This window comes from Suncus etruscus, chromosome 2 (assembly GCF_024139225.1).
Source record: "Suncus etruscus isolate mSunEtr1 chromosome 2, mSunEtr1.pri.cur, whole genome shotgun sequence".
Taxonomy (NCBI): domain Eukaryota; kingdom Metazoa; phylum Chordata; class Mammalia; order Eulipotyphla; family Soricidae; genus Suncus; species Suncus etruscus.
In genome coordinates, this window is record NC_064849.1 from 604,288 (window position 1) to 622,500 (window position 18,213).

At 49.1% G+C, this 18,213-nt stretch overlaps 1 protein-coding gene across 1 annotated transcript; it reads left to right on the top strand.

Annotated features, from left to right (window-relative positions):
• The first annotated feature begins 5,395 nt into the window (after positions 1–5,395).
• Positions 5,396–15,717, top strand: LOC126000758 (2'-5'-oligoadenylate synthase-like protein 2). Its single transcript, XM_049767893.1, has 6 exons — positions 5,396–5,584; positions 7,853–8,141; positions 10,520–10,698; positions 11,734–11,975; positions 13,479–13,611; positions 14,841–15,717. Exons 1-6 carry the CDS (start codon positions 5,396–5,398, stop codon positions 15,315–15,317), a joined length of 1,509 nt encoding a protein of 502 aa, XP_049623850.1. The 3' UTR covers positions 15,318–15,717.
• Positions 15,718–18,213: the final 2,496 nt, after the last annotated feature.

The window sequence follows — 18,213 nt, forward strand, 5'->3', positions numbered from 1 at the left end:
TACTGGGGCAAGATATGACAGTGGTAGGGCATTTGCCTTGCATTCGATTCCCAGCATCCCATGTGGTTCCCCAAGTCTGCCAGGAGAGATTTCTGAGCTCAGAGCCAGAACTAACCCCCGACTGCAACTGAATTTGGCCTAAAAATCAAAGATAGATAGATAGATAGATAGATAGATAGATAGATAGATAGATAGACAGACAGACAGACAGACAGACAGACAGACAGACAGACAGACAGACAGACAGATAGATAGATAGATAGATAGATAGATAGATAGATAGATAGATAGATAGATAGATAGACAGACAGACAGACAGACAGACAGACAGACAGACAGAGATAGAGATAGATAGACAGACAGACAGACAGACAGACAGACAGACAAGACAAGACTGGAGGAGGAAATGTTACACAGAGGAGGTGGGATTTCTGTCAGAAACTTGACTGTCAGAACAACTGTACTATGAGAACTTCGTGAACCATGATGCTTAAATTGAGCAGTAAAATAAAAGCCTTGCATAGATAAAGCAGGGGTAGCATTGGTAGCAGACTAAAAATCAAGGCATCGAGTTACCTGACTCAAAATTATATGACAAAGCAACAGTAATTAAATCAGTGTGACATTCAAATAAAAATACACTTTGATCAATGGAACGGTATTGAAAGTCCGGGAATAAATGCATACAAGCATTAGCATTTAATCCAGGGGTCCTCAAAATTTTTCAACAGGGGGCCAGTTCACTGTCCCTCAAACCATTGGAGGGTCTGACTATAGTAAAAACACAACTTATCAACGAATTCTTATGCACACTGCATATATCTTATTTTGCAATGAAGAAACAAAACAGATACAAATACAATATGTGGCCCGTGGGCCATAGTTTGAGGACCACTGATTTAATCTATGCCAAGTGATCCAAGTTATTAACCCCTATCAAGTGGATATTGGGTGAATAATTTCTTCCAATATGTAAGTGGTCTTTTTAATCTGGTTATTGTTTCCTTTTAAGTTCAGGTGCTTTGTAGTTTAACATAATCCCAATGGTTTATCTTTGTTTCCACTGGTGTTTGTTTCCATGTGTTTTGTCCGTAAACTTGCTTTAGCTTCACTGTCATTGCAAAGTTTTTCCCATTTTTTTCTGAGTACTTTATGGATACTTTATTCAATATCAAGGTCGTGAATCCTTTTTGATTTGACTTTTGTGCATGGTGTTAGAAAGCACCACTTGTTTGGGGAAAGACACATATGAAATTATGGAGACACAAGCTCAAGTGTTGTTAAAAAAAAAAAAAGACAGAATTGGGGCCAGAGTAATGACACAAGTGGTAGGGCATTTGCCTTGCATGTGCTGACCTAGGACAGACCACGGTTCGATCCCCTGGCGTCCCATATGGTCCCCTAAGCCAGGAGCGATTTCTGAGTGCATAACCAGGACTAATCCCTGAGTGTCACTGGGTATGGCTCAAAAACCAGAAGAAGAAAAATACCCAAGCCAGAGTCAACAACAATTAAATCACGAGTGCCAAATTGAATGACAGAATTTGAAAAGGTGCCTGTTATGATGTGCTGGCAGGGGTGGGAATGGTGGCATGGGACGGACTCTAGGAATATTGGTAGAGGGAGGTTGACAATGGTGATGGGATTGATCCTGAAACATAGCACATCTAAAACCCAACTATGAATAGCTTTTTTTTGCTCCTTTATCAAAAATTAAGGCCTAGAAATGTATATTAGGATATTCAATTCTATTCCACTGATCTGGCAGTCTGTCTTTATCCCAATACCATGTGGAAAAATAGCACCCAATCCCATCAACAGCCAAAGAACAGCAGCGACAACAAAGGAAAGGAGGAGAGTGGGAGGGATTTGGGGCAGAGGCTTCATTTTCAAGATCACATTTACACGGAAAGCAGAGGGGTCCAAGCAGGGTCTTAGCCAGGCTAGAGGAAATCAGGTCTTTTCTCCTTCAACCATGTGGCTTTTCTGCTTCTTCTCTGGTGATACCCCAATACACACATACACACACCCTACACTGGCCAGAGAGATGGCGCAGCAGTAGGGCATTTGCCTTGCATGAGGCAGACCCAGGACTGACCTGGGTTCAATCCCCAGCATCTTATATGGTCCCCCAAGCCTGCCCAAACACCCCCCAAAATACACTTACTTTTTTTCTCCATCCTTTGAGCTCATTTTAGGTTCTACCTAAGCTTTGTGCACCCAAAATTACACTTCTTTGATTCTAATTCGATGGAGTTTGCTTTTTTGTAAACTGATTCCTGAATGTGTTGGGTCCGATAGCCCAGTCCAATGCAAGAACCAGAACACACAAGATTCAATTAAAGCAAAGGAGCAATTTATTGAGAGTCACAAACCAGCATGCTGGGGTCAAGGAAGCACAGTTGGCAACCCCGGCCCAACTTACATTCTTTTACATTCTTACTTTTCTTTTTCTATTTCTTTTTTTTTTTTTTTTTTTTTTTTTTTTGGTTTTTGGGTCACACCCAGCTGTGCTCAGGGGTTACTCCTGGCTGTCTGCTCAGAAATAGCTCCTGGCAGGCACGGGGGACCATATGGGACACCGGGATTCGAACCAACCACCTTAGGTCCTGGATCAGCTGCTTGCAAGGCAAACACCGCTGTGCTATCTCTCCGGGCCCATTCTTACTTTTCTTTAAAATTTTATTTATTGATTGGTTGGTTGGTTGGTTGGTTGGTTAGATGGTTGCTTGGTTGGTTGGTTTTTGAGCCATAGCTAGCAGCACTCAGGGGTCACTCCTGGTTTCTGCGCTAAAAATTTGCCCCCCGGCAGGCTGGGCAACCATATGGAATGCTGGAGGCCGAACCTAGTCCCTCCCGGGTCAGCTGGGTGCGAGGCAAACACCCTACCGCTGTGCTATCTCTCTGGCCCCACATTCTTACTTTTATACCCAATTTCAAGAACTATCTGATGGACTTGGTGACCTTTGCGGTTTTGCTACACGTTGCTACACGTTTCTTACAGGGCGCTAGGTCAGGGGAAAGCAATAGCTGAGTAAGGGCTCACAGTGGTTGCAAGCAGGATGTCATTATTAAGTAATAGGAAGTCCGGCAGCCTGTGTGGGGCTCCATTGGCTAGCTGGGGTACTGGCATTTCCTGGTATCTTACGGCTTCCTCTACAGTAAGAGGCCTATTGCACCTCCTGAAGCCTGTCATGGCTTCTGTCTGGTCCATTCCAATGCTTACGTTGACAGAGACTGGGGTTGAATGATGGTTGGGTCACCTGAATAGAAAGAGCAGAATGCCAGGTGGAGGAATATCTATTCTTTTTTTGGGGGGGGTCCCACACCCATTTGATGCTCAGGGGTTATTCCTGGCTATGTGCTCAGAAATCGCCCCTGGCTTGGGGGGACCATATGGGACGCCGGGGGATCAAACCACGGTCCGTCCTACGCTAGCTAGCGCTTGCAAGGCAGACACCTTACCTCTAGCGCCACCTTCCCGGCCCCGGAATATCTATTCTTATGCATAGAAAATGAAGACTTGGGGGGCCAGAGAGTTAGCATGGAGGTAGGGCGTTCGCCTTGCATGCAGAAGGAGAGTGGTTCAAATCCCGGCATCCCATATGGTTCCCGCCCACTCCCAGCCTGCCAGGAGTGATTTCTGAGCATAGAGTCAGGAGGAACCCCTGAGCACAGCCGGATGTGATCCAAAAAACAAACAAACAAACAAAAAGTAATAAAGATGAGCTGGAGAGAGAGCACAGTGGGTACAGAGCTTGCCTTGCACATGGCCGACCTGGGTTCGATCCAGGCCACCTGACATTCAGCAAATGCCCCCATCCCAGGGGCAGATACCCACCCTCCCCCCACTTTCTACAAGATCTAGGGTCTCTTTTCTGGCAGCAGAAAGTGGGACATGCTCTGGGACACTGGGACACAGTTCTAGAGAGATAGCACAGCGGTAGGACATTTGTCTTGCATGTGGCTTACCCAGGATGGACCCGGTTTGATTCCCAACATCCCATATGGTCCCCCAGCCTGCCAGGGGCGATTTTTGAGTGCAGAACCAGGAGGAACCCCTGGGCAGTGGGTGTGACCCAAAAACCAATCAATTAATAAATAGTTTTAAAAAAATTTTAGAAAGAGACTCTAGTGGAAAGGTGCCAGGCAGGGAATGGGGGTGTACTTGGATCCCACCTCCAAGAGAGAAAGGAAGAGAGAGGAGGGGGGGAGAGAGAGACAGACAGACAGACAGACAGACAGAGACAGAGACAGACAGAGAGACAGAGAGAGGAGAGAGGGAGGGAGGAAGAGGGAGAAAGGGAGAGGGAGAAAAAGAGAGGGAGAGAAAGAGAGTGGAAGAGAGAGAAAGGGAGAGAGAGAAGAGAGAGGGAGAGAGGAAGAGAGAGAGAGGAGAGAGAGGGAGAGAGGGGAGGAAGAGAAGGAGAGAGAGAAAGGAAGAGAGTGGGAGAGAGAAAGGAAGAGAGTGGGAGAGAGAAAGGAAGAGAGAGCAGAGGGAAAGGAAGAGAGGGAGAGGAAGAGAGGGAGGAGAGAGAGGGAGCGAGAGAAAGGAAGAGAGGGAGAGAGACGAAAAGAGGGAGAGAGAGGAAAGAGAGAGGGAGAGAGTGGGAGGGAGAGAGAGAAGGGAAGGGAGAAAATGGAGGGAGAGAGAGGGAAGAGGAGGGAGAGAAATTCAAGGCCATAAAAAGATCAGTTTTGGTTTCCTAACATGCTGGGAGTGCAGAGGACTGGCCAAGGAGGGCGCCAGAGAGCAGGGGAAGGAGGGAGCAGATAATAGCCTAGGTTTCGGTTTCCTGACATCCCTGCCAGGAGCTGGGAGGACTGCCCAGGGAGGGCAGAAGACAGGAGGAACCACTCTGCCTGAAAGAGACCAGCAGCCTTCTAACAGTGGCCCGACTCAGCCCAGAAGACTCCCAGCTCTTGGATGATTGGTCCTACCCTAATCAGTATTCCTACCCTAGGTGTGATCTGGGTTGGGATTATCGGATTATTCTCTACTAGACACTCCTCTCCCACCTAGGGTGTGGCCTGATTCTTGTCTATAAAAGCAGGTCCCCGGAAGACAGGGCTCATTCTTCCTTCTTTCTTTCTTTTTTTTTTTTTTTTTTTTTTTGGTTTTTGGGCCACACCCAGCGTTGCTCAGGGGTCCCTCCTGGCTGTCTGCTCAGAAATAGCTCCTGGCAGGCTCGGGTGGCCACACGGGACGCCGGGATTCGAACCAACCACCTTTGGTCTGGGCCCATTTCTTCCTTCTTTCTGCACTGAGCTGCTTTCCTTCTTAGGAGCAGAAGGCTCGAGTGGTGGGACTCCTGGCTGAGTGTGGATTTCCTGAACCCATCCTTGCCCCTTTCCTGGTTCAACGTTTGCTTCCAAACCCGAGTAGCACCCAGCCATGGAGAACCTGTACGAAACTCTGGCGGACGACCTCGATGCCTTCGTGGAGAAGAGCCTCCAACCTGACGGGGAATGGAAATGGGAAGTGCAGGATGCCTGGAACCGATGTGCCAAGTTCTTGAAGGATCACTGCTTCCAGAATGAGCTGGTCGCAAACCAAGAGGTGCAGGTGCTGAAAGTGGTGAAGGTGAGTTTGGCCACACTGGTCTTGACCCCAACTTTGGCTTCTTGGGGAGAGTGGGACCTGGAGGCAAAGGCGGTTTCCTCTCTCAGCCTTGGTGACCGACTCTTTAAGAGCAGGGGTTATAAAGTCTATGGAGTCCAGAAGCAAGGAACATTCCTTCAAACAAGGATTTTGCTTCATGACACCATGATTGTGTCCCCAGTCACAACTGAACCCCAATCAATCGTCTGAGGGCCAGAGAGGTAGGTGGTGTCTCTAAAATATAGACTTCTTTCTTGTTTATCAAAACCCACTTGGGGACCCATTTGAGATGCCAGAAGTGCTAGAGTCCTGGCTTTTATCCTGAGCCCCTTAAAAATAATCCCATCTCCTTGGGCTGGAGAGATAGCATGGAGGTAAGGTGTTTGCCTTGCATGCAGAAGGACGATGGTTCGAATCCCGTCATCCCATATGGTCCCCTAAGCCTGCCAGGAGCAATTTCTGAGCATAGAGCCAGGAGTGACCCCTGAGCGCTGCCCCGTGTGACCCAACCCCCCCAAAAAAAAATTAAAAAGTATTTCATCATTTGGGGCCAGAGCAGTAGCACTACACTGTAGGGCATTTGCCTTGCACTCGATGGATCCAGGGTGGACCTAGGTTTGATTCTCAGAATCCCAGAGGGTCCCTCAAGCCTGAGGAGTGATTTCTGAATGTAGAGCCAGGAGTAACCCCTGAGTGCCACTAGGTGTGGGCCAAAAACAAAATAAAAATATTTTTTCTTTCATTCAAAATAAAGACTGAGGCTAGAATGATAGTCTAGAAGGTAGGGCATTTGCTTTGCATGCAGCTGACCCAGATTCGATCTCTGGCACTCCAGCTGATTCCCTGAGCCTGCAGAAGTTATCCCTGAGACCAGAGCCAGGAGTAAACCCTGAGCACTACCCCCAAAAACAACAAAAAAGTCCGAGTTTCCAACTCAGAAGGAACAGGTTGTCACCTCTCGCCCAAAAGACAGCTCAACCACATGGGTACACAGGAAGCAAGTGCTTGAGAACTGAGAAGTTAAACACTAGCAGGCAGGTTGGGATTAGCCGCAAGATCTGAAGAGCAAGACGTCATGAAGGTTCCGTCTTGTATCGTCATTTGCTTGATGATTTTCATGATCATCATTGATCGGATCACCAGCACACACCGAACGTGAATGGGTAGCAAAGGCATGCTAAAAAGAGAACAAAAAATGGGGCTGGAGCGAGGGCACAGCAGTAGAGTGTTTCCTTGCACGCAGCAGACTCGGGACAGGTCCAGGCTCAATCCCTGACATCCCTATGGTCCCACGAGCCTGCCAGGACCGATTTCTGAGCACCGCTGGGTGTGACCCAAAGATAAAACAAATGAATAAATAAATAAATAATAATAAAAAGATAACAAAAGACCGTATTCAACGGTAAAAATAACAACATTCTAGCTAATCAGCTTACATAATTTTGCAAATGCCAACAAGGTAGAGATGGAAAACCGATACCCGCTTGCTGAGGAATAGTGGAGAGGAAGGCGAGTGGTGTGGTGTCATCACAAAGGACAGAATGAGGAAATAGAAAGGACTTTTCTCTATCTCAGTTTCAGTGGCCATTACAGTACTTTGCTCCGGGGACCAGATGCCAGCGAACTCAACACACCCCTTGGGTCAATGTCTAGTCACTGGTTTGGGGATGTGTTTGTGGAAGACGGTACCAGTAAAAGGGCCAGAGGAAATTTCCCCCTCCGAGGCCCCTCTTCACTGGCTCTACTACCTCTTATTACATCTATTCATCTATCTTGCATATGTTTTCAAATATACAGTATATTTTGGCACTGAGATATAAAAATACAGAGTTCTGGGACTGAGCTGCCCAGGAAACATCCTACAGAGATAGAAATGCATTCAGTTGGCCTGATGATTCGCTTTTCTAATCAATATAAAGAGGTGATGATGGAGATTTGCCTTGCATTTGCCTTGCACTGGGTTTGATCCCCGGCATCCCATTTGCTCCCAAGCCCCACCGGGAGTGATCCCTAAATGAAGAGCTTGGAATAAGTCCTAAGCATCTCTGGGTGTTGCCCAAAAGACTCTCAGAAACGTTTCTATAGGCAAAGTGGTGATAATACAAATCTTTTGACAAAGGTCGCCATGTCCAGTGGAGATCCAGGACTCCCTTAAGCTTTCCATCGGTGTCTCTGGCCTCAACCTGCCCCGAGTCTCAGAGAGTCAGACCTCAGGGGGGGGATGCACATCAACATTGTTGTCTTCCCCAGGCTGGCTCCTCCGGAAAGGGGACGACGCTGAACCACACCTCTGACGTAGACATGGTCCTATTTTTGAGCTGTTTCCGAAGCTTCCAGGAGCAGGCTGACCTTCGTGAAGACATCATCGACTTCATCACGGAGAAAGTAGATCACTGTAGCCAGAGCCTGGCCTACAACCTCACTGTCGTTCAGCACAGGTGGGGGAGCAGGGCCCCCCGCTCCCTGGCCATCCAGGTCCAGGCCAAGAAGAACAGTGATGTCATCAAAGTGGACGTGCTCCCAGCTTTTGATGTTCTGGGTAATGACAAAGATGGGTCAGATGGGCAGAGAATTCTGGGAAAGGATGGCCTTGGGGAGGATTGAGAAAGCGAAATTGGGCTGAGAGATAAAAAGTCTCTGCCCCCTTTTGTGGGGGGGGGGGTGTCCAGAGAGACCCCTTGAAGAGGGAGTCTTCCCAGAATGCATGTACATGCAAGTGCACGGTGGGCTCGGGAACTTCTACCGGATCGTAGATTTGCATCCAACCCAAGGCTCTTCCCCTTCCTTCGGGAAATCCTTGGGCAAGCAAGCACTTCAGGAGGACTCCAGAGTTAGTGCTCCATTTGGACTTTTTCGGGAATTTACTCTGGCTTATCATTGTCTGGCAACTGGATGAACCTCTTTTATCCAATGACAGAGGAGTACTCCGTGGTGGGTTGATAGCATAGCCCTCTATCTGGCCATCTGTGGGTGGGGATTTGAGCAGACTTCATGATGATCGACTCCACCAGGCTCCTCTGTACACAGGGTTTCCAGCAAGTGTCTTCCTCTCCTTCACACAATGTCTAGGCATACTAATATGTAGCGAAACGAAACAATAACACACCACAGTCAGAGAGAGAGGATGAGGAAGAAGAGGAGAAAGAATATTGGTTTTTTTTTTGGTTTGGTTTGGTTTTTTTGGTTTTGGTTTTGGTTTTTTGGGTCACACCCGTTTGCTCAGGGGTTACTCCTGGCTAAGCGCTCAGAAATTGCCCCTGGCTTGAGAGGACCATATGGGACGCCGGGGGATCGAACCGTGGTCCTTCCTTGGCTAGCGCTTGCAAGGCAGACGCCTTACCTCTAGCGCCACCTCACAGGCCCCAGAATATTGTTTTTTAATGCTCGCAGCAGAATGGGGGAAGAGAGAGAAGGGGAGGAGGAGAAAGAATATTGCTTTTTAATGCTCACCCTCAGAGAAAGAGGAGAGAGAGAGAGAGAGAGAGAGAGAGAGAGAGAGAGAGAGAGAGAGAAAGAGAGAGATTACAAGCAAGAGAGCTGGCCAGGAGGGACCCTGGAGCTACATTTCTTACAGAGAGAGAGCGAGAGAGCTAGAGAGCGAGAGAGAGCCGAGCAAGGTGCATGAGCAAAGTTGCTTATACTATGTAATAATAATAATAATAATAATAATAATAATAATAATAATAATAATAATAATTTGGCCCGGCCAAAGAGTTTGGGCCCTCTTGGGACGCACAGCTTACAGGTCCTCCCCCTGTCTCTTCTTGGGTCCCCCTCTCTACCTGCCTGGCTTCTACCTGGCCAATTGACTATTAGTTGATCGTGGGGGGGCAAGTCCCAGCCTATAGGCAGTTATGGGGGTGTCACCACCCTTAAAGACACATTAACATTCATACCGTAACACTAGTGCTGGGCCTTTATGGATTCCACTGAAGGGAACTTGAATATCTTCAGATTTGGGTTCCAAGACCGACCAATTGCCCTGAGCAGGCAATCGAGCACCTTCTAGACTTAGGGTACCAACCAGTTCAATAGGCGTTGAATAAAAATATAAAGTATAAAGAGAGCCACGTGTTGGGTGAGGCCGCCCCCAGGCATCAGATGCAGGATAATAGTGGATGAATAATTCACAAGCAGTCAAAGTTTCATCAGAGTCAGCTTGTTTTTACTTCATGGCCTTTCTCTGCTTCTCTCTCTCTCTCTCTCTCTCTCTCTCTCTCTCTCTCTCTCTCTCTCTCTCTGTCTCTCCTCTTCCTCCTCCTCCTCTCTCTCTCCCCCCTCTTTTCTCTGCTTCTTCCCTCTGCCTCTTTCTGCTCCTCACTCTTCCTTAGCCTCTACCAGCCAGACTCTTTTATTCTTTATTTCAAACAGCCCACCCCATCTCAGGTATGGGATTCACATCTCAAAAGCAAGTTTAGGTAAAAGGAAGTTAGGGGGAAGGGTTACATACAGGGTCCTTAAATTAGTCAGAACCATAGGAGATCCACAATCTACGTAGGACGTCTTAGGGTCCCACAAAATGTCGCCTACTTCCTAGGTCCCTCATACAGATTTCTCAAGCTCAGCCCAATGCTCAAGGATCACACGAGCTCTTCGGAGCCTTCGTGGTAGATGAGTAGGCTGGGGACTCCACAGGATCCCCTCGTTTCAATATAAAATGGGGAAAACGTGGAGCCGGAACAATAACAGCGGGAGGGCGTTTGCCTTGCACACAGTTGATTCCGTTTCAACCCTGACATCCCATAGAGTCCCCCAAGCCTGCCAGGACTGATTCCTGAGCTCCACCGGGTGTGGGCCAAAAACAAAAATAAAACGTGGGAAATAAAGAGAGAACAAGGGACTGGTGTGCTCATATGGTCCTTCCCGTGTCCTCGCATCAAATTGGACTCTCCTGACCAGGTACTTTTCTCCTCCTAGAAAACGCACCCCCAGACTCTAGGCCGCCACAGGAAGTCTACCAGAAGTTAATAACCTGCGACCACCTGCCTGGGGAATTCTCCCCCAGCTTCGTGGTCTTGCAGAGACACTTCGTGAAAAGTCGCCCAGTCAAACTCAAGAATCTCCTTCGGCTGGTGAAACACTGGTGGTACCAGCAGGTGAGGGCAGCCCGGCCAGGCTGGGGCTTGGCTTGGAGGGGCAGACAGGGAAGAGGCAGAATTTCCAAAACGCCTGGGATTTGGTGGAGGTTGTTATTGTTTTGCTTTGCTTTTTCTTTCTTCTTCCTTCCTTCCTTCCTTCCTTCCTTCCTTCCTTCCTTCCTTCCTTCCTTCCTTCCTTCCTTCCTTTCTTTCTTTTTTCCTTCTGTCCTTCCTTCCTTCCTTCCTTTCTTTCTTTTTTCCTTCTGTCCTTCCTTCCTTCCTTTCTTTCTTCTTTCTTTCTTCTTTCTTCCTTTTTTCTTCTCTCTTTCTCTCTCTCTTTTTCTTTATCTCTCTTGTGTGTGTGTGTGTGTGTGTGTGTGTGTGTGTGTGTGTGTGTGTGTGTGTGTGTCTGTGTGTTTTGGTGCCACACCTGGCAGTGCTCAGGGGTTTCTCCTGGCTCCATGCTCAGAAATCGCTCCTGGCAGGCTCTGGGGACCATATGGGCTGCTGGGGATTGAACCAGGATCTGTCCTGGGTGAGCCGCAAGTCAAACGCCCTACTGCTGTGCCGTCGCTTTGCTTTTTTCACTTTGGGGGCCACACCTGTCAATGCTCAGGTGTGACCCAATGCTCAGGGATCACTCCTGGGAGTGCTCAAGGGATCCCTGTTGTGCCAGGGATTGAACCCCAGTTGTTCACCACATCCTAGAGGCTACCCCCAGCAGGCTCAGGGGATGGGGTTCCACCCCCAGAGATGGGGCCACACCCAACTGGGGGCCGGGCCATGGAATGCCAGAGAAAACACAACTCAAGGCCTTGGGCAGATAAGGCAGACACATTGCCCCTTGAGTTACACCCCAGCCCTGCTTTCTTCCTTTACGGAATCTGACTGATCCCCCCACACTACTTGACCCGCCTCAAAAGGTCCAGGGAAGTTGATCGAATGATCCCACAACCTGGAAATAATAGTGTGGTCTGGAAAGATCCAATTCCCAGAATAATCATCTCTCATTTCTTCCCTCCCTCCTCCCTGCCCCTCTCTCTTCCTCACCAGCATCTGAGATACAAATATCAAAAGGTAGCATTACCCCCCAAATATGCTCTGGAGCTGCTAACCATCTATGCCTGGGAAATGGGGACAGATGAAAGTGAGAGTTTCGACCTGGCCAACGGATTTAGAACAGTGATGAAGCTTCTCAAAGAATACAGTAACATCTGCATCTACTGGACCAAGTACTATAACTTTGAAAATGAAGTAGTCAACGTTTTTCTCAGACAACAGCTGAAGGCGAAAAGGTAGGTCAACAGCACAACTTGGAGTAGAAAAGAACAGAAAACCCAACACGGGTTTTACAATGTTTGTTTGAGATTCTCTGAGTTACTCTATTGTTCATGATTTGCCATGCAGTTAATATCAACACCATGCCCACCGCCGGTCTGCCTGCCTCCTTTCCCCAAAACCACTAGAGACCCTTCATTTCAACCCCCTTTCCCACCCACTCAATTGTATGGGTCAGCATTTTGTTGTCTGGCCGTAACCCTCTGTTGTCCCTGGCTTTGTATCATTGTTGTTGTTTGTTGTTGCTGTTTTGAGGTCCAGGACTCAGGGATCACTTCTGACAGGAACATATGGGACACTGGGGATCGAACCTGGATCAGCCACCTGCAAGGCAAACACCCTCCCTGCTGTACTATTGCCCCTTGGCTTCGTACCTTGAAGTCCCACCTAGGAAAGAGATCATTCAGTATCTAAATCTTTCTCTCTGACTGGCTTTCCTCAACGCAGCACCCACAGATCCGTCTATGTGGCTACACATTGGATGGTTTTGTTCTTTCCCGGAGCTGTGTACTATTCCGCTTCACATCTGCCTACCACAACTTCTTTATTGGTTCATCTGTATCTGGGTATTTGGAGTGTTTCCATATCTTGGCTGCTCCACCAAAGATGGCAATAAATATGGGTTTGCATATTTTATTTGGAATTAAGGCTTTAGTGTTTAGGTCTAGATGCCAAGAAGTGGTATCAATCCTAATGGGTCATAATCCTATTTTGCGGGTGGCTTTCTGTACTGTTTTTCATAGCCTAAACCAGTTAACATTCCCCCCCCTCCCAACCGTGAATGAAAGAAAAAAAAAAACCAACACAGTTTTAAAACAAAAGAAAATGTCGGGGCCGGGTGGTGGCGCTAAAGGTAAGGTGCCTGCCTTGCCTGCGCTAGCCTTGGACGGACCGCGGTTCGATCCCCCGGTGTCCCATATGGTCCCCCAAGCCAGGAGCAACTTCTGAGCGCATAGCCAGGAATAACCCCTGAGCGTCAACGCGTGTGGCCCAAAAACCAAAAAAAAAAAAGAAAATGTCTTTTTTGTCTGCCTTGCACACAGCAAATTTGGGTTCAATCCCCAGCATCCCATCAGATCCCCTGAGTCTTCCAGGAGTACTTTCTGAGTGCAGAACTGGGAGGAGCCCCTAAATGTCTCTGGGTGTGGCCCAACCCACCCCCAAATCTTATATTTGTCACCGAAAAATGAATCTGAAAATCGATGAACCTTCAGGGCTCCCAGCGATTGCCATCCCAAATCCCAGCCCAGGAATCTTTATTTTTCTGTCTTGCCCCATGGGAAGATTGATTTGGGTCATTCGAGCAACATCTACAGGAAGAGCAGTTTGGCTCCTTCACAGGGTCCTGCTCACAGCTCCCCCTCCAGTCCTAAATCCAGGGCCATGGGACTTCACCGTCTCGAATGACAGAGACCAGGGACAGAGGCGGAAGACAATCTGCTTCCTCTGCTCTCTCCCAGGCCTGTGATTCTGGATCCGACAGATCCCACCAACAACGTGGGAAGTGGAAAGAGATGGGATGTGATGGCCAAGGAGGCAGATTACTGCCTGCGACAGGCTTGCTGCAGGTCCGTCCAGGGGTGGAACGTGCAGGTAAGGACCTCTCCCTCCACACACCTTCTTGGACCTTCTGCACCTGAGCGGGTCTTCCCCCTTTAAGGTGTCTGGACCTCGGTGTTTTCCTCTGGAAATTGGGTCTGCAATCGCTGGGGTGCTCTGGACCCTTGTGAGAAAGAAGGGCCAAGACTTGGCTCATGCTGGCTTCAGAGATGGTACAGGAGTGATGGCACTTGCCAGTTTGATCCCCCGGCACTACAGAATCCCCTGGGCCCACCCAGAAGGATCTCTGAGCCCAGAGCCAGGAGCACGCACAGACCATGATTGCGTGGCCTCCAAACCAGGAAGCAACCAAAAGAATTCACTGAGACCCGAGCGATAGCACAGCGGGAGGACGTTTGCCTTGCATGCAGCCAATTCTGGTTCAATTCCCAGCATCCCATATGCTCCTCTGAACCTGCCATGAGTAAATTTCTGAGCAAGAGATGGAGTAGCACATGAGCACAACCAAGTGTGACCCAAAACCAAAAACGTATGAATTTTATTATTATTTTTATTATCGAATGTTATAAATTTATTATAATTTAATTATAAAATTTAAATTATTACATTTTTATGATTATTATCATTTAAATTGTAATGAATTTTATTATTATAAAAACAAAACTGAATGTACTGACATAAATGCTATGGGGGGGAGTTTTTCTCTCTCAAGGGTTTTGGGAAGCTACTAAAAGGATATTTCAGGGCTCAGAGACAGTACAGTAGGGCGGACATTTGCCCCACATGCTGATGACTCAGGTTCGAGCCCCAGCATTTCCTATGCCCCCCAAGTCCAGCCAGGAGTGATCCCTGAGCACAGAGTTCCAAGCAAACCCTGACCATAACGCAGTGTTGCCTTCCACAGGATTAAAGTAAGATTTTACATGGTCACAGGTGACAAAGTAAAGTTGGGGTCAACACATAGGGAGGAGGTGCTAAGGGGACCCCTTAGTGACAGCTGGGAACTCTGGTTAGGTCTGCTGCTATTTGGGAAATGGCTGCTTATTGTCTTCCCCTGGTCAGCGAACGTCAGAGGACACCCCACGTCCTGCCAACTTCTGTGCCCCTAGCTTGGATCAGCCCTTCCTCCCTTCCTGCCGGACAAAGGTCTTGGGACATGGCCAGTGAGAACGTGGCCAGAAATAGAAGTAGAGATCTGGACCACAGACTTCCAGGGACCACCCCCGTCCACCAAGGAACCCCCTTCTGCTCCTCCCTTCCAGGCTGCCAGAGATGTTTCTGTGAAGGTGAAGGTGTCCGGCGAAGCAGCCCAGACCTTCTTGGTGGACCCCTACAGACCCATCTGGAAGATGAAGAGGGAGATCAGAGAGCGGTGGGGCCTCGACGGGCAACTCCGACTGTCCTTCCAGGAACCCGGAGGGGAGCGAAAGTCGCTCAGTAACTCCCGGACTCTGGCGTATCATGGCCTCTTTGCCAAGGTGAGCATCTCGGTTCTGGAGGCCCAGCCCGGCCAGATCCAGGTGTTCGTGAAGCACCCCGGCGGCCTGACCAAGCCTTACGCTGTGTCCCCCGAGGACTCCATCTATGACCTGAAAGAGAAGATCAGCCTTGCAGGGGGACCCCCGGAGAAGGAGCAGATCCTCAAGTTCCCGGGTCACAAAGTGTGGAACAGCAGCGTCCTGGCTGACCTGGATGTCCGGGATGGAGACACGCTCACGTTGCTCAGGAAATCGGACTAGTCCCTGCGACTGCCTGTGACCCGCCATCCCCAGGCCTGCCCCTTTCATTCAAACCATTGTTCTCTTTCGGAAGCATAAATAGCAAAGCACTCCTCCTCGCTTGTCATCCACCCGCAGAGGGCCAGAGAGAGAGTACAGTGGATAAGGTGCTTGCCTTGCACGTTGCTGATCCTGGCTGGATGCTGGGCAAAACCACCAGGGGTCATTAATGTGCGCAGAGCCAGGCCTGCCCTAGAGCGCACACACCCGCAAAACACAAAAAGTAGGGGGCTGGAGCGATAGCGCAGCTGTAGGGCATTTGCCTTGCAGGTGGCTGACCCAGGATGGACCTGGGTTCAATCCCCGGCATCCCATAAGGTCCTCCAAAGCCAGGACCGATTTCTGATCGCAGAGCCAGAGGAACCCCAGTGTCACCGGATGTGGCCCAAAAACAAACAAACAAAAAATGTAAGAAATCCTCCGGAGTGCAGAGAAATGATGCCGTGCACATAGTTGACCTGGGTTCGATTCCTGACATTCCATATGGTCCCCAAGCCTCATCAGATGTGTGAATCCAGAGCTAGGAGTAGGTCCAGAGGAAGGAAGAAGGAAGGAAGGAAGGAAGGAAGGAAGGAAGGAAGGAAGGAAGGAAGGAAGGAAGGAAGGAAGGAAGGAAGGAAGGAAGGAAGGAAGGAAGGAAGGAAGGAAGGAAGGAAGGAGGAGGGAGGGAGGGAGGGAGGGAGGAGGGAGGGAAGAAGGGAGGGAGGGAGGCGGGAGGGAAGGAAGGAGGGAGGGAGGGAGAGAAGGGAGGGAAGGAAGGAAGGAAGGAAGGAAGGAAGGAAGGAAGGAAGGAAGGAAGGAAGGAAGGAAGGAAGGAAGGAAGGAAGGAAGGAAGGAAGGAAGGAAGGAAGGAAGGGAGAGAGGAAGGGAGGGAGGGAGGAGGGTTGTTGTCTTAATATAAATTAAATTTTAATATAAATTATAAATATAATATAAATTATAAGTTAGTCCCAGTGTTGGTATGGGGAAGGTGAGGCCATTCTGGGCTGGACCAGCTCCCGCAGCCCCCATGGCCTGGCAGGTCTGTAGGTTGCATGGTGACGGCAGAAGAATTCCCAAAGCAGTCCGCTGAAGGTCCAGGAGCCAGGCAGCTTTATTTCAGGGTCCTCACCTAACATGCATTTCCTCACATGGTTTCTATGCTAAGCCTTTTCCTAGCAGCTATTCCCTACTCCTTCTGGCTCCCTCGGCCTCTGTCTCCCTTTCAGCTGCCCTTTCCAGGCTTCCTAACTGGCTTCCAGGCTGACCAACTCCCTTTGCTGAAGCTGCTGCTGCTGCTTCCTTGCTGATGCTCAACTTCTGATGCTGAATCTCACCGTGGATTCTCGCTAGGGTGGGTGGGTGGGTAGGAAGATTCTCCTACATTTCCCTGAGTCAGGTCATGGCAATGAACCATCAGCACTTTCCTGAGTCTGAACTATTCAGTTTGAGGATCTCCATGCCCAGCTGCAAACAGCTGTCCAGGTGGTCCAGGTCCCATGGCAAAGCACGCCTGCATTCTGTTCAGCAGAGCCTCCTTCTTGTCGTAGCCTCTAGCTTCCTCGTCTGATGAGACCTGATCAGAACTGTACTTTATTCTTTGTCTCCTGTCCCTTCCCCCTGCCCATCGGAAGTGGAGTCCTCCAAGTTCTTGGCATGTGATTTCTTACTCAATAAAGAATGCAAAGAAAGGTTTTGACTGCTTCCTTGTCATTTCTGTGCTTCCTAGCTTCGCTGAAAATTCTCCGTTTAACAACACAAGCCCCAAGAAGACTAGGCCTGGTGTCCCCCACCCCCATGCTCATCCCCAACAGTTTTGACCCCTTTGTCAAAACTAGGTTGGACCTGGGCTCCAGAGCGATAGCCCAGTGGGGAAGGCACTTGCTCTGCATGCTGCCGAACCAGGTTCAATCCCTGGCATCCCATTTGGTTCCCCTGAGCATGCCAGAAGTTAATTTCTTGAGCACAGAGCCAGGAGCAACCCCTGAGAGCCACCGGGTGTGGCAAAAAAAAAAAAAAAAGGGTTGGATCAAAAGTGCTCCTTTGTGAAATGGTTTGTGTGTTCCACAATCTCCAGAAAGGGAGAGGGACCCCCTTGCCCCCAATCGGGGTAGCACAAAAGATGCAGGTCTGGCAGCGACTCCAACGCACAAATAATCCACACACAGTTGGGAAGGAACAGCAGTCCAGAAACTCACACAGCAAGCTGATTGTCACCCCAACTCCATCTTCCAGTGTTATCTTACCTGATGGTAAGACCAACCCATTTCTGGGAGGGGCCTTTGGAAGAACAAAGGGGTTGCCTCAAGGGCATAAAAGGGGATTCAGTGTGGTCATCGAGGAGGTTTGGCTGAAGTAAGCAGCATGGAAGAAACAGGTTTGAGATGGCAGGCAGGGCAGCTAAAATCGGCTGCCTGACTACCTGTGGATCATTTCAAGAGGGTACTGGAGGCAAATGGCCCGGGCTAGCAGAGAAAGGCCTCTCTCCATCCATCCATCCATCCATCCATCCATCCATCTCACCATCATCAGCCCCATCCAGGACTCAATAATGAATAGTTAAGCAACACTACTCACCCACAAGCCAGTCGCTCCACCACCGGAGCCAAGATGGCAGCCCCTCCTCCAGGCCTCCTGAGTAGCCTTTATTGGGATAAACAAAGCCCACCCCCAAGGGGAGGGGGAAAAGCCAGATGAAGAGGCAATGGGGAAACATCTTTTTAACATGTAAACCAAAGGAACCAGCCAGAAACGTCTAATTAGGAGCCAACATGAGGTCATATCCAAAGGCCTCTACCAACGCTCGGTATTCAACCTAATGTTGAAACCATCCTTTGCTTCTCCTTAGCCAATCAGATGTTGAGTCTTAGTGAACGGG